This window comes from Cloeon dipterum, chromosome X (genome assembly GCF_949628265.1).
Source record: "Cloeon dipterum chromosome X, ieCloDipt1.1, whole genome shotgun sequence".
Classification (NCBI taxonomy): Eukaryota; Metazoa; Arthropoda; class Insecta; order Ephemeroptera; family Baetidae; genus Cloeon; species Cloeon dipterum.
In genome coordinates this window covers 31,493,346-31,506,518 of record NC_088790.1, presented here as the reverse complement: position 1 = coordinate 31,506,518, position 13,173 = coordinate 31,493,346, and the positions used below count along the sequence as shown (strand labels likewise).

The 13,173-nt window shown below is 43.8% G+C and overlaps 2 protein-coding genes and 1 long non-coding RNA gene across 4 annotated transcripts; 2 read left to right on the top strand and 1 right to left on the bottom strand.

Moving 5' to 3' along the window:
* The first annotated feature begins 624 nt into the window (after positions 1-624).
* Positions 625-6,460, top strand: LOC135946146 (WD repeat, SAM and U-box domain-containing protein 1-like). Of its 2 annotated transcripts, none has more exons than XM_065494223.1 (14): positions 625-934; positions 999-1,170; positions 1,612-1,757; positions 1,812-2,005; positions 2,093-2,304; positions 2,358-2,543; positions 2,596-2,738; positions 3,909-4,226; positions 4,283-4,491; positions 4,717-4,922; positions 4,977-5,067; positions 5,119-5,358; positions 5,419-5,565; positions 5,948-6,460. In XM_065494223.1, exons 1-14 carry the CDS (start codon positions 828-830, stop codon positions 6,100-6,102), a joined length of 2,526 nt encoding a protein of 841 aa, XP_065350295.1. In that variant the 5' UTR covers positions 625-827; the 3' UTR covers positions 6,103-6,460. The 2 variants fall into 2 exon arrangements, with proteins under 2 accessions (XP_065350295.1, XP_065350293.1); XM_065494221.1 differs by having other exon boundaries at positions 5,416-5,565.
* Positions 6,461-6,857: 397 nt separating this feature from the next.
* On the bottom strand, positions 6,858-9,375 carry LOC135946427 (uncharacterized). Its single transcript, XR_010575512.1, has 2 exons — positions 7,135-9,375; positions 6,858-7,079 (listed from the first exon to the last, which is right to left on the bottom strand). It is a non-coding gene; the product is annotated as an uncharacterized LOC135946427 (long non-coding RNA).
* Positions 9,376-10,927: 1,552 nt separating this feature from the next.
* On the top strand, positions 10,928-12,852 carry LOC135946425 (uncharacterized). Its single transcript, XM_065494633.1, has 3 exons — positions 10,928-11,300; positions 11,369-11,965; positions 12,028-12,852. Exons 1-3 carry the CDS (start codon positions 11,256-11,258, stop codon positions 12,703-12,705), a joined length of 1,320 nt encoding a protein of 439 aa, XP_065350705.1. The 5' UTR covers positions 10,928-11,255; the 3' UTR covers positions 12,706-12,852.
* Positions 12,853-13,173: the final 321 nt, after the last annotated feature.

Below are 13,173 nucleotides of genomic sequence, written 5' to 3'. Positions count from 1 at the left end.
TATTTTTTTAGTGACTCGGCAAGACGTGGATTTAAAGATTACAACCAACTCATCTCACATAATGATTATTTGACACACAAGCAAAATAGAAATAATATGCAACCTCACATGCACGCGTAAAAACGTACCTCAAGGAAAACAGTAAAGTCATTTCCAATTACTTTATTTCAGGGACACTAAATAATTACTTGAAAAAATATACTGCGTCGAAAATAAATGGTATCCATTTTAGATCGACAGTCGATTCATTTTTTTACAATTGCATTGCAGTGCCTATCGATTGGACCATTCAAGATATTATTACCACGGTCTTGTCTAAAAAAATTCAGCTTTAAAGTTCACGGCCGCTGCCACAGCAACAGAATGGCACCGCAAATGGAATGGCAGCACCGCTCGGTCCGTTGTAATGCTTCCCATGGCTGAAATTCTAATTTTTCGCTCGCCTCTGGGAACCACACGGGGGCTATTCTAGTTGTTTATCCTAATTATTAGCGCGCAACTCAACGAAAACGTCGATATTTAGTGCATTCCGTGTGCAGGCAGTGCAAGCAGGTGCCGCGCGCCTCTGGCGTTCGAAAGGCTGCGCTGTGATTGGCCCGCGAATTTTTGTCGGCCAATCAGAGGGCGCGATTCGATAATGCTGCATGGACGTAAACACGACATTATCGCTGGCTCTGGCTGGACGTTATCTATCATGAGCTAAGAGGGCGAATTGTGGATTTGTGCTTCAATAATAGATCAGATAAGGGTCGATAGGCGAGTGGCCGTCGCGGCGAGACGGCTGAAAATTTAATTCGCGGGACATGTAAGACGGACAAGCGGCGGAAATGGCTGCAGCAGCGTCGTTGGCGGCAATGCAGACGATCAGGGCGCACTCGAGCGATGTCACCTTCTGCGACTTTGGCAAAAACTTCACCCTGGCCACAGGGTCAAGGTGATTAACGCTGAATACCATTCGTGTAGGTGCATGACTCTTTGTTTTTGTTATTGTCGCACAGCGACAAGTCGGTGCGCGCTTGGGAGTGGCACCCTGGGCACGGCTACAGGGAGGTCGCTTTTTCGCCCATCGGACACCACACGTACGGCGTCACGGACGCCCGATTCTCGCCGCAGGGCACCATGCTCGCCACTTCCTCCATTGACGGATGCACCGTCTTGTGGAACATCAGAGTAAGCACGTTAATTAATTAATAATTCGCACGGAAACAATTATTTAAATTTGCATAATAATTTATTTCAAAATTGTTTACGCTTTGTGAACAGGGCTGTTTCAGGAGAGATTAGATTATGTGGTCTGCATATTTGAAATTTTTTATCATCGATTTTTCTGGTTCTTGGCGGAAAAATCTAGAACTTTTCCCGGAAATTTCTAGAAATGTGTTGCCGGAGTTGACAAAATCTTGAATATCTCGAGTTTTAATAAAGCTAGAACCTTAATTATGGTCTTAAAAGATGCATAATTAAATGCCCATTCAGCTAAAATATTGTTTGAATTTTCTGGAAGTTGAAACTCACAGAAAACTACTTAGAAAAAATTATTCCCTGGATTGGTTTTTTTTTAATTTAATTTTTTTCCAATATAAGAATTAATTTTAACCCGTTTTTCAACAGACTGGCTGCAAAATCCACCACTTCGTCCAGCCGAGTGGCAACGCCGTGCGGGTTTGCCGCTTTACTTCGGACTCGACGCGCATCGTCACGGCCGGCGACGACGGCACCGTCTGCTTCTGGAACCTAGCTCACCGTTCTCTAGTCAAGTACACAAAATCCCACATTTAAAATAATATTTGTCTACAATTCAACCTCCATAGAACGATCAAAGCTCACGAGGAGACGGTGCAAGCTCTGGCGACGTCCCCGGACTCGCAGCTGGTGGCGTCCGGCTGCTCCCAGGGCGTCCTGCACGTTCACGAAATCGAAGACGGAGACTTGCTGGCCACTCAGGACTCGGCCCACGACATGGGCGTCACTGCCGCTGATTTTTCTCCAGTGCCTAGACCAGCTAGTACGATAATTTAATTCTTAAAACCGTATTTTGTTCAAGAAATTGCTGGAAAAGTGAAATAACAATTTTTGTCTCGATCACCTTCAGGGCAAGGAGTAAAAAAGGTGTTTATGCTGGCCACCTCCGGGCAGGACCACGTCGTGCGTTTGTGGAACGTGTTGGTGTACAAAAGCCGAGTGCTTCTGGAGCCCTCGCAGACCCTCTCTGGGCACTCGTCCAGCGTCCTGTGCGTCCGGTTCGACCCTAGCGGCGCCCACCTGGCGTCAGGAAGCCTCGACAAAACGCTCCGAGTGTGGGACGTGAGTTTTTTTAAATTAAAATGAATTTAAATCATTATAATTTTTGTATTTAGGTTGCGTCCGTGAAGTGTGCGAAGGTGCTGCAAGGTCACGACAGGTACGTCACCAGCTGCAGCTTTTCCAGGGACGGTTCGCTCCTGTCCTCTGGCTCCAACGACAAAACGGTCAAAATCTGGAACGTCGGTGGACGCATGTCTGTCGATTCTATTCTTGTGCCTTCACCAACAGCAAGTTGTCTGGTACGATTTCTAGAAAATAAATTAATATTTTTCTCAAATTTCCTTTGTGCAGCCGTCAGACGCTAGTCATGGGAAATTAGTGGAGGAACGAAGTGCTTCTAATGTGAAACTCCTGCAGAAAATCGACTGCGGCGTGTCCGTTAATTTCTGCCAATTCGGCCCAGGCCCAAGCAACATTCTCGCCGCTGCCACAGGGTTAGTTTAATTCATACCTAGTTAAAGGGTTGAAATAAGGGTAGAATTTCACGGCGAGTCTGATGAACCTTGGTTTTTAACAGTGCGACCAATAGGAGCCGAGTTAATAATTTTTAAAGTCGAAAAAACGTTTTGTTTGTATTTGTTATTGCGGCCCAGGTAGGGCCCTATGGGCCGGATGACGTCGAATTTAGTACCAATCGATGCCCCTTAGTAGGACGCGTCCGTCCGTGTTTAGTTTTCCAAAATGGGAACATTTTTCGAATTTTAAAGAATTTTTTTCTGCCAAACTTTCGGAAAAATCGAAATTTTCAAAAAGATTTTTAATTTCTCCCAGATATGCTCCCTAGCTATCTGAGCTAGGCATTAGGTGAAGCAAGTTTTGTGAAAGAATTTTAAAATCGTTGAATTATTTTATTTTAAAAAGTCGAAATTTTGGTTTTAACGGCAATTTTCGGCTTCCGGTCGCCATGTGTCGCGATTGGGTTAAAAATTCGACAAACCCCAAGGAAAATCGACGCAAAATTTATCTGGGAACATTTTAAGACCAAATAATAGCCAATCCGATCAAAATCCTAGGAGGAGATGATTTTTAAACTTTGAAATACGTGATTTTTGCACTTTCTCCATAAGGTGAACATGGGAAATCGAAATTTCGCGATTTTTTTCTTAAAAAATGAAACTAAAAGGATCTCACCGACTCCGTTGCACGCATAGGACTGCCGTCGGTCTAGAAACCGATTTTCTGATTTTTCGCGCCAATTCAAAAATTAAAATTAATTTTTTTCCGTTTTTTCAGCTTCACTGTGCGAAAATGGTTTTATTTTTCTTAAAATTCGGCTGTTGGTCTGATCGTAAACCACGACCCCTCATCGGACAGGTATTTAATTGGGCTTTTATCTGGTATACCCTTACGACCTTTTTCAGGGTACCCCGCGACCTGAGATCCGCTCCGAGTCCGATTTTTAATGCTCTTTCAATAATTTCGAGCGTATTTAGCAATACTCGGCGACGATTTTTCACCCTTTCCTACACCAACCTTTCTCAGGTCACGTGACCTGAGAACTGTTTTTACATCGGCCTTTATTTGAGTCTCTCGGTTATTTTCGGCCCGAAGGGCGCGAGCCACTTGTTTTCATGAGTATGAATTTATTATAAAAAAAATTTCAGGGAAAAATTCGTAAAGTTGTGGAGGCAGGACGCAGGCGGTCGCTTCTCAGAAACGGGCAGCTCTCCAATCGAAGCGCATCGCTACTCGGTGAACAAAGTCGAGTTCTCTCCGGACGGCGAAAAGCTGTCCTCGTGCTCTCTGGACGGCAGCGCCAGCCTGTGGGACGTGGAAAGCGGACAAAGGGCCAACCCGCCGCTGCAGAGTAGCGGCGCCAGCGTGCGCACCTGCCGCTTTTCTCCGGACGGAAAACTCGTGGTCACCGGGGGCGACGACGAACGCGCCCTCCTCTGGACCATTCCCGACGGCTCCATTTTGGAGTAAGAACAAAACAAGTTGCAGAGTGGGTTAAATTTATTCATGATTATTGTTCTAGAGTGATTGAAGGACACACGGAGGCTGTGACCTCTGCGGCATTCACGCCGGACAGCAAACTCCTGGCCACTGGCGACCTGGTCGGTTCTATCAGAATCTGGGCAGTCGGCGCGAAAGGTCACAAGGCATGCGGAATTCAGGTGATCGAGGCCGCACACGACCTTGGCGTGCAAACCTGCGACTTTGCCCCTTCCAGGACTGACAATAATGGTAATTTCCGATTTTATGCCGCGGAAATTTGGCCGATCGATCGCCCCGCCCACTTACATATCCGTCCGCATCACCCACACAAGTCGGATTGAAGTTAGTTCCTTGTGGTAGACTATCTAAAAGCTAACTTCACTCCAATCAGCCGACTCGGAGCGATTTAATAATTGGCCAAATTTCCGCGACACGAAATATTTTTGGCCATTTTAAAGACTGATATTTGTTCAGGGTGCCAGTACACTCTGGCGTCAGGTGGCAGCGACGCTCTGGTGAAGCTCTGGGACCTGAGGTTCGTGCCCAATGGCTGCTCCCAAATTTGCATCGCGCAGACGCTTGTCGGACATGGAGGCACGGTTGCTTCGGTTAGGTTTTCGCATACCGGCCAGCTTCTAGCCTCTGCTGCGACGGATAAAACTGCTAGAATTTGGAATGTGGTACGTGAGATGTTCAGAATATGACTGAATTAATTATTTACGTCGTGTTTTCAGTTCCAGCGGCAGTGTCTGTTTGTTTTGGAGCTGCACGCAAGCATCGTGACCAGCTGTGCTTTTTCCCCAGACGGATCTTTGGTCGCGACATGTATATAATTAAATAACCTAACACAATTCCATTTAATTATTTCTAATTCAGCTTCTCTGGACAAATCGGTGATAATTTGGGAAATGCCGAAAGATCTGCTGGCCAGAAACCAGGCAGAAGAAAGTTTGCGTGGACACCGCGAGAGGGTGGAGGAATGGACGAGCAAGGACGTGGCCAGGTGGCTCACCTGGCTCGACATCCCGATAATTCCTCCAACGCGGTTCCAGCACCTCACCGGCAACGATATTTTAAATTCCACGCTCCAAAATTTGACAAATATCTTCGGATTAGGTTAATTCCAATTAATGAGTAAATCGATTTATTTATAACTAAAGTTTTTCCGTTTAGAAGACGAATCGCACACTAAAGAGTTGGAACGACAGATTTTTTGGCTCAAACACGAGAACGTAGGAGTTGTCGACGACCTTTCGAACGTGCCTCACGAACTCATTTGCCCAATAACTCAGGAAATTTTCAGGGAGCCGGTGATTTGTGCAGGTAATTTATTAAAAGACGGTGTTTGACGACACTTCAGAGCTCACCAATCGATTCCTGAGGGTGGAATTAGGTAAAGTAGATGTCCAGCGCGACGTGCGAACTTTTTTCCCGCCAAAACAATTTGAATGCGAGAAGTGCGCATGCGTGAGAGCATTTTTAGAGAGACCACCTGTACGAATAACCTCTTTATCAGATCCAGCCAGCTCTCACGCATGCGCACTTCTCGCATTCAAATTGTTTTTGGCGGGAAAAAAAGGTTCGCACGTCGCGCTGGGCATTTTGGTCGGAAAAAACGTCCCCTGTACCTAATTCGGCCCTCAGGAATCGATTGGTGGGCTCAGAAACTTCGTCAATTACCCTTTTAACCTGTTATCTTCCTCAGATGGTTTTTGCTACGAGCGAGGTGCAATCGACGAGTGGTTTTTGAGCGGCAAAATCAGCAGCCCGATGACGAATTTGAACATGAGCAGCACGACTTACGCCCCGAATATCAAATTACGCGCACAGGTTTGTAGCCTTTTGTACGGTGAGCCGTGAACGCATTTTTCTTGATAAAAAATAATAATATAAAAATCGCATTCAACTTTTGAGAGTGCCTCTCGTACCTGCAATGATATATCGACTCAGTCACCTGTTTTGTTTGCTAAGATTATTAATAATTATTATGTGCTTTGACAAACTCATGTCGTACACAATTCTCCGAAAATACAAACACATTCTCTTGAGCCTTAAGCACAAGCAATGAAAAAAGACAGATTTTTAATGTTGAAAACGATTTTTAGACTTAGAGTTTGGAAGCACGATATTATATACAGTTTGTTGATCAAATTAAAATGGTTAATAAATTTATTGTATATCGAAAAATAAATAAATAAAGGCGATTAAAATAACCCTGTTTAAATGAGAAGTGTATTATTTATTAAAGTCCCCAGGCTGAAGAGCTGCCTCCTCCTCCTCATAGGTAGCGCTAATAGATCGCCCGCCAGCAAGCGCGCGAACTTGATATGCGCCCTCCCCCCTCCCTCCCTGAAAATTCACGGTGAGTAAAGAATTACTGGAATCTCTCACTAGCGATGAAATGTTTGTTGCAAGTTATGAAATGTGGAAAATGTCACTTGCTTGCTCGAAATAAATTTTTACCACATGCAAGTTAAAAAAAAGATAAATTTCTGGAGTAGCTGGGCTGCTTGAAATGAGTACACATATTACACAAGGTTTGAATTTTATCGACGCATACCCCATACTAATTAAGCCAATTAAGTATGAATGAGTTAAATGAAACAACTACATCGTTTTAGTTTATTACCTAATACCGCTTTATTTATAATAATATGAAAAAGAACAACACCAGTTTAACCCCCAATATTCAGCATTGTAAGTATTCAGCCGCATAAATGACTTCTGCAGCCTCCTCAACCGTGAGAGGAAAATCTGCGATCTTCAAGCTCTCATTCATTTTCATGACGCGCGCCTTGTACTTAATGAAGTCACAAACCTTTTTGAGCACTTTCGACCTGGATGAAATGTATTAATTTATTGAATAAATTGAAACATTTAAATTCTACTCACGAGAATTGGGTAAACTTTATTTCATTTAACTCGTCATCCTTGAGTGGTTCCAAAGCCGGATTCTCCAACAGGTACCTTATGAAGCCAGATACTTTCAAAGCGTCCGTTCTTTTCACAAGGACCGCCCCTTCCGAAGAGATGAGCTTGAGGTATTCACTATTCGGTCCGAAGCAATCCTAGAGGAAATTTCCAATTTGAATTTGTCGAAAAGAATTTGATAAATCACAAAAAAATTACCTGATCCGTTGGTTCTTGAGACATGATTAGAACGAGATGCACGCACTATAATACAAGTTCATGAATGCAAGTGACTGCGGCTTTGACTGCGGGGATGTCTCTGCTAGCTAGCCGTTTTATGTAACTCATACATATATAATATAGTATATTACAAGCGGCACAAGCGCTTCAGCGCTTGCGCTTGGTGGCGGGGGCCCACTCGGGGTCGGGGGCTAACTCGGATTCCCCCCAAACCCGATCGAGGGCGGGGGCCGGAAACGCCGAGAAAACCGGCTCGGGGAGCGAGCTCAGGGCGGCCACCCTGAGAAAGGTCGCCGGGATGGGTGGGGGTGTGCGCCCCGGCGAGACGCTTCCGGGGAGGGGTCGCGCGCGAAAATCGCTCCACTGGTACAATAATTGTTAGACGGAAAAAGCCGAGGCGCTCCGTTCGAGTGATTGGCAGATGTTGAAAATCAAAAACGATCGCGGCGGGGGCTGAATTTGCGCGGTGCGGTTCAGGTTGATTCGTGCAATTCGAAAAAAACTGGCATTCGGCGCCGCTCGGCGAGTCGCGGAAAAGCGCTTTGCCGAAAAGTGCTTCGCCGCACGGCAAACTTATTGTTGGCGGCGCCGCGCGGTGGCTCCGCACTTTCACTCTCGAACTGACGCACAAACCGCGAAAAATTCGTTAAAATTCTACCTGGGTAAGGGTTTCAGGTCGGGGGACCCTGAGAAAGGTCGTTTGGGCACGCCAGGTTAAAGTGCTTGGCGAGCACTTTCGAATGAGGGGTCGCGGTCGACGCCGCGGTGAATACTCGAATTTTGGCAAAAATAAATCTGTGTGGCTCGGTGCCGCACCGCACGAACCTCCTTCCGTGCATGCGCTTTGCACACCAAAAACCGAAAATCCCTTATAAAATGAATTTGGGCAGAGCTAGACCGCTGAAAATTCGGTTTCAGACACGTGCGCACGCACTCGTGTGAATCCGATGGTCAAATTCGATGTTCAGCGCCCGGCGGCTCCGCGGCGCCGCCGCGCGTATTTTCAGCATGGCCATTTGCGTGCTGAGCAAAACGCGGATTTTCAATGCTCCGCCGTAATTCGCCTATGGCCCAGATTTCGGCCAAAATCGGTTTGCAGGCACTGTTCGCCATGCGAATGAGAGTGGGGTGGTCATCGTGGCCGAAAATTTTTTTTGCAGCCCGAAAACCCGAATTCGAAATCCCCATGTTAAGCTTATGGGAGGCGAAAAACCGTTCCGCGCCGCGCGCCAAACGCTACTCCTCCGCGGTTGTTCATCCGATCAGGTCGAATTTGGTCTTAAAACACTCGCAGATAAATTGCGCATTAAGTTGGTTGCGTTTTGCGAGAAATCTTGCTCAGGTCCGGAGATATACCTGCCGAAAGGTACTCAGGTAGGAAATGGGCAAATTTGCCCGTTTAATAACTTTTTTGCTATGGTGCGGAAAAATGTTTTCCGAGCACCGTTGGCTTCGTCCACTCGTCGCCTGCTCGAATCTCGAGTTTGGGGTTGCTGGGGCCCATAGGGACCCCGCGGGGGGCGCGAGTACCGAAAAATCGCGTTTTCGAACTTTGAGGGGTCACCGGTGACCCTGAGGAGGTCACCCGGATTTCATACTCGCAGGGCATTTGTTTTTGGGCAAACTTAAAGATTGGCTATCTTGGAATTTTGATCCCAAACAAAGTGGGCTCCGATGCATTCCTTATGGGAATTTCGACTTTGCCCTGTTTTTATTCTTTCGGCCCTCGTATCTCGGGCGCCGTTGAAGCAGGATGGTGAAACTGAACATAAAAATGAAGCTAATCGTAGCTTATTTCGAATGAGTGATAGCGGCGGGCCGTCGGGCCCCGTGGGCCCGTGTGCGGGCCCCCCGAAAAAAAATAATTATTGTCCACACCACGTTTTTGCACCTTCCGAATATTTTATCTCAGCCGCTATGGGACTTGCGAACTAAAACTGGTGTTCGTTAAATCCGCCGTTAAATTCTGCGAGCGACGGCACAGTTTTCAGCCCCCAACCCCAACGCACCCCCCGCTGCCCCGGAAAGACCCGCAAAAAGGCCCACTTTGGTTTTATTTTTTTTAAATTCACCTATGGGAGGAATCGCGGGTTTCTCACCAATAAAAACGTTTGGAAGTGATCCTCCGTCGACCACACGCGAGTTTCACCCCGAGATCCACCCCTTTTTGGCGATTTTTTTACCCGCGAGCATAGGGAGGCCGCTTGCAAACGGGCGGCCCCCCGGGGCCCCGTGAGCCGGCGGCCAAAAACCTCGGGGGCCCGGATCCCCCTCGACCCCCCGACAAAAAGTGCCCCAAAATCCAATTTTTAGTATTTTACTGGTTACGCCCTCTTTTTTTAGCAAAGGTTATTAATTGCTTTCGGGTTGAGAAAAATTATGAAAATTTAACATTGAGAAGGTGAAAATAAAGTTCGTTTGCAAGTTTTTTATTTTTTCAAAAATTGCTGATTTTTGAAAAGGGTCCGTATGTGATTAGCCTGATCAAAATTTACCAGTTGAAAGTAGCATCAAAATCTGCCAATATTGAGAAAGCTGATTAAATTTCCAATTTTTCTCCACTCAGCAAAATATTTGCAAATTTGCAAAAAAAAATCGTCTGAAAATTTCAGCTGGCCGTAAAAGAACCTTTAAAAAATTTTGGGGAAAGTCAAAATTACCCAAAAATTGAGTTGCTTTTATTCAAGAATCATCTCAGCAAAAAACATATTTTTTATTTCAATAATTTTTATGAATTTATTTTTTTTTTTTTTTGAAATAAAAAAATCTTTTCCAACGTTTCTACGGCGAATGGCTGAACCGATTTTGGTTATCAGCACGTAAAAAATCAAATTAATTGAAGAATGCAAAATAGCTAAGATTGAGTCTGAAATCGCAACGGAAATGCCTTAAAACCACTTAAAACAATATTTTTAAAAAAGTCTGTGGTTGCGTCATCTGTTGGCGGCTGCAAACACTAAGGGTTTATGCAACTGGTCAATTGAAAAAAAGTCAAGGAAAATTAAAATTGCAGCTATTTCATGATAGCATGTTTTTATGACCAGTAAATTTCTGCACGTGATTTTCCCGGGGGAATTTAAAATTTAATCTTCTATTACCACTTTTATATTATTCAGCTATTATTGCTGCTATTTGCTGACCAACTCGTGCGCAAAGGTAAAAGGTTACCTACATCAGCCGTCAGGTGGCAGGTTCTTCAAAATCTCATCTCCCCCTATCTGGAGGAAAGAGTCGTGCCCTCCCTCAATCTCAATTGAACCCCCGCAGGAGAAGCAGCTTGCAAGGCGTCACGCTTGTGTTTTTGTGAGGAAAATAAGTCAATTTTGAACCACCTCAACAATGATGCAAGATTGGATGTGCGTAAATTGATTTAATTTTTATATTCTTGATTATTAAGTTTCCAAAATATTTTTCACAGGAAGGTTCCGAATTTGGCCGACAGGAGGCTGAAGTTGACTAGCACGAGGCTCCAAAATTTGCGAAAAAGGCAGACTAGCTTAGTGGACATCTGCAAACATATTTTGGTTGATGCCATGGTTGATCGATCTGCAATCCCTAACAATTTCCAAAATTTTGGTAAATATTTGGAAGTCACAGCTAGCTAGTGGAAAATTTCTTCATACGTGCATCCACATGTCTATCATTTTAAAATTTCTTTCGGATTTTGAGCATTCTTGGGATACCTATAATGAAAAAATGTTCTCTCAGGTGCTTACGTGCAACAAAAATTTCTGGATTGTTTCCTCGCAATTCCATGTACACAGTCCCCATCCTTCGTTGAGTTTGAAAGACGAAAGAAAATATTTTTCCATTTGCTCAAAACGAGGCCAAATATAGGACAATCTATTAACCTTGACGGAATTATGACCTTCTGCCCCATTGAACGAAAAGGGCGTCAGCTATGTGTGGTACGTATTCAATATTTATTTCTTATATCCATATATTATTAAATCATTGAAACCTAACGTCTTTTTAGATGATCAATGCAATCCAGTTCTACGTTCCATATGTACAACAATTTTTCATATCGGAAAACGTTTGTCATTTAGGACAGCCAAAAAAATATTTGTGTCTTCGGGAAGAACCAAACTGCGTGTTTTTAAGCAGGACTGCCCTCCAGAGTGTTGGACTGTTAAAATTTATTTGCCAATTGACGATATCAAGCTTTGTCATAAATTTTATGGACCTGAAAATGCTGTGCGAAAATCATGAAAACTTGATCATTGTGGAAGTGCTACTTCATTTTAGAAATCGTGTCCTTCCAGAAGTTTTGGAGGACAGCACCAGCGCTTTATCTCGTTTAAGAATGTTTTCTTTTTCGCCAGCCAGAGATGATTACGACAAAGAATCATTCAGATTACTCTGGCGTGCCTGCCTTGTTCACTTGCCCAAATTGCATATTATCAGGGCTCGCGTTGGAAGCGTAGGAAGCAACTCTGTGCACCCGGAGGAAGTAATCCAATTCATGACTGATCCCCAGCTGAACAACAAAATTTACGAATTACGTCACTTGTTGATAATCCCGGAAATTTGCCCATATCCAGTCATGTTTCCTCGCGTCACGCATCTTGAGGTTTGTTTTGTGAGATTTTTAAAAGTGTCTCGCTTTTAAATATTCCAATTTTCTGTTTTTAGATAATGTGGCCTGAAGATATGATTTTCACGGAGGAGGATGTGCATGCAACTATGACGTTCGTCACTACTCTGAAAAGCTTATCCTTGATAAATGTCCCATGTGCTAATACGTTGACCCGATATCTGAAGAGGTATGGGTTAAACCTGACCGAATTGCTACTCTCTAATAGTCCTGGATGGGATGACGACGCCTTCAACTACGATTTAAAAAACATTTTTGCGCTCTGCCCAGCACTAGAGAAGCTTCGTTTAACTGGAATAAACTTGCTAGATACCTCGTCCCCACCAAAATTTTCGAAATTAAGACGATTACATTTCCAATCGCACGAAAGAGCGAGAAACAATTTCGCTGTTATTGTGCGCGCACCAGAGTTGAAAGACTTGTTTCTAGAAGGGGCAAACTTTGACCTAAATGATATTTCTGAAGTGGCTTCCTTGATCAAGAGCGGGCATATTCTCGGCAAACTCGAGAGGTTGCATATTATTGCGACTAAGATTCCAAATCCCCATTCCGTATATATCAGGAGAATGCGAGAGCTGGTGTTAAACGCATCCGCGTATCTCAAGACTTTAACCGACGTAAATTTACTTACTAAAGTAGGTATGCAACGTGATAAAATCTTGTCAAGCTTTAAGTTGAATAGACTTCTTCAATTATATAACGGTCGCGGGTGTTAGAATTTAGATTGTATGCATTACAATTTTAAACAGAAACAAAAATGTAATTTTTTATATTATTATGTCGACTTTGGCTGCTCTATTGGTTTTTCTCTGTATATATATATAATCAATTTAGTAAAATAAACGGCTCCAAACAAAATACAATATATATATATCGCTGTGGCAGCGACCAATCCCAGTATCTTTTCCGATTGTAGCAAAATTTGCGTGTTGCAAAAATCGCTCAACAATGTGTGCAAAAATCGAAAATCAACTAACTCTTTTGTTTGGGATACTAGGAAAAGGCGCTGCCACAGCGATATATATAATTTTATTTTCAATATCAATGTAACATACTTTTCAGTAAATTAAAGTTTGCTTAATCGTCAATAAAGCTGTGAGCCTATTAAATTGTCTCGCTACTGTAAAATCACGATATATGTTTCACAGATTAGGATTTTTTTCATAAAAAATTGCACATCTTTA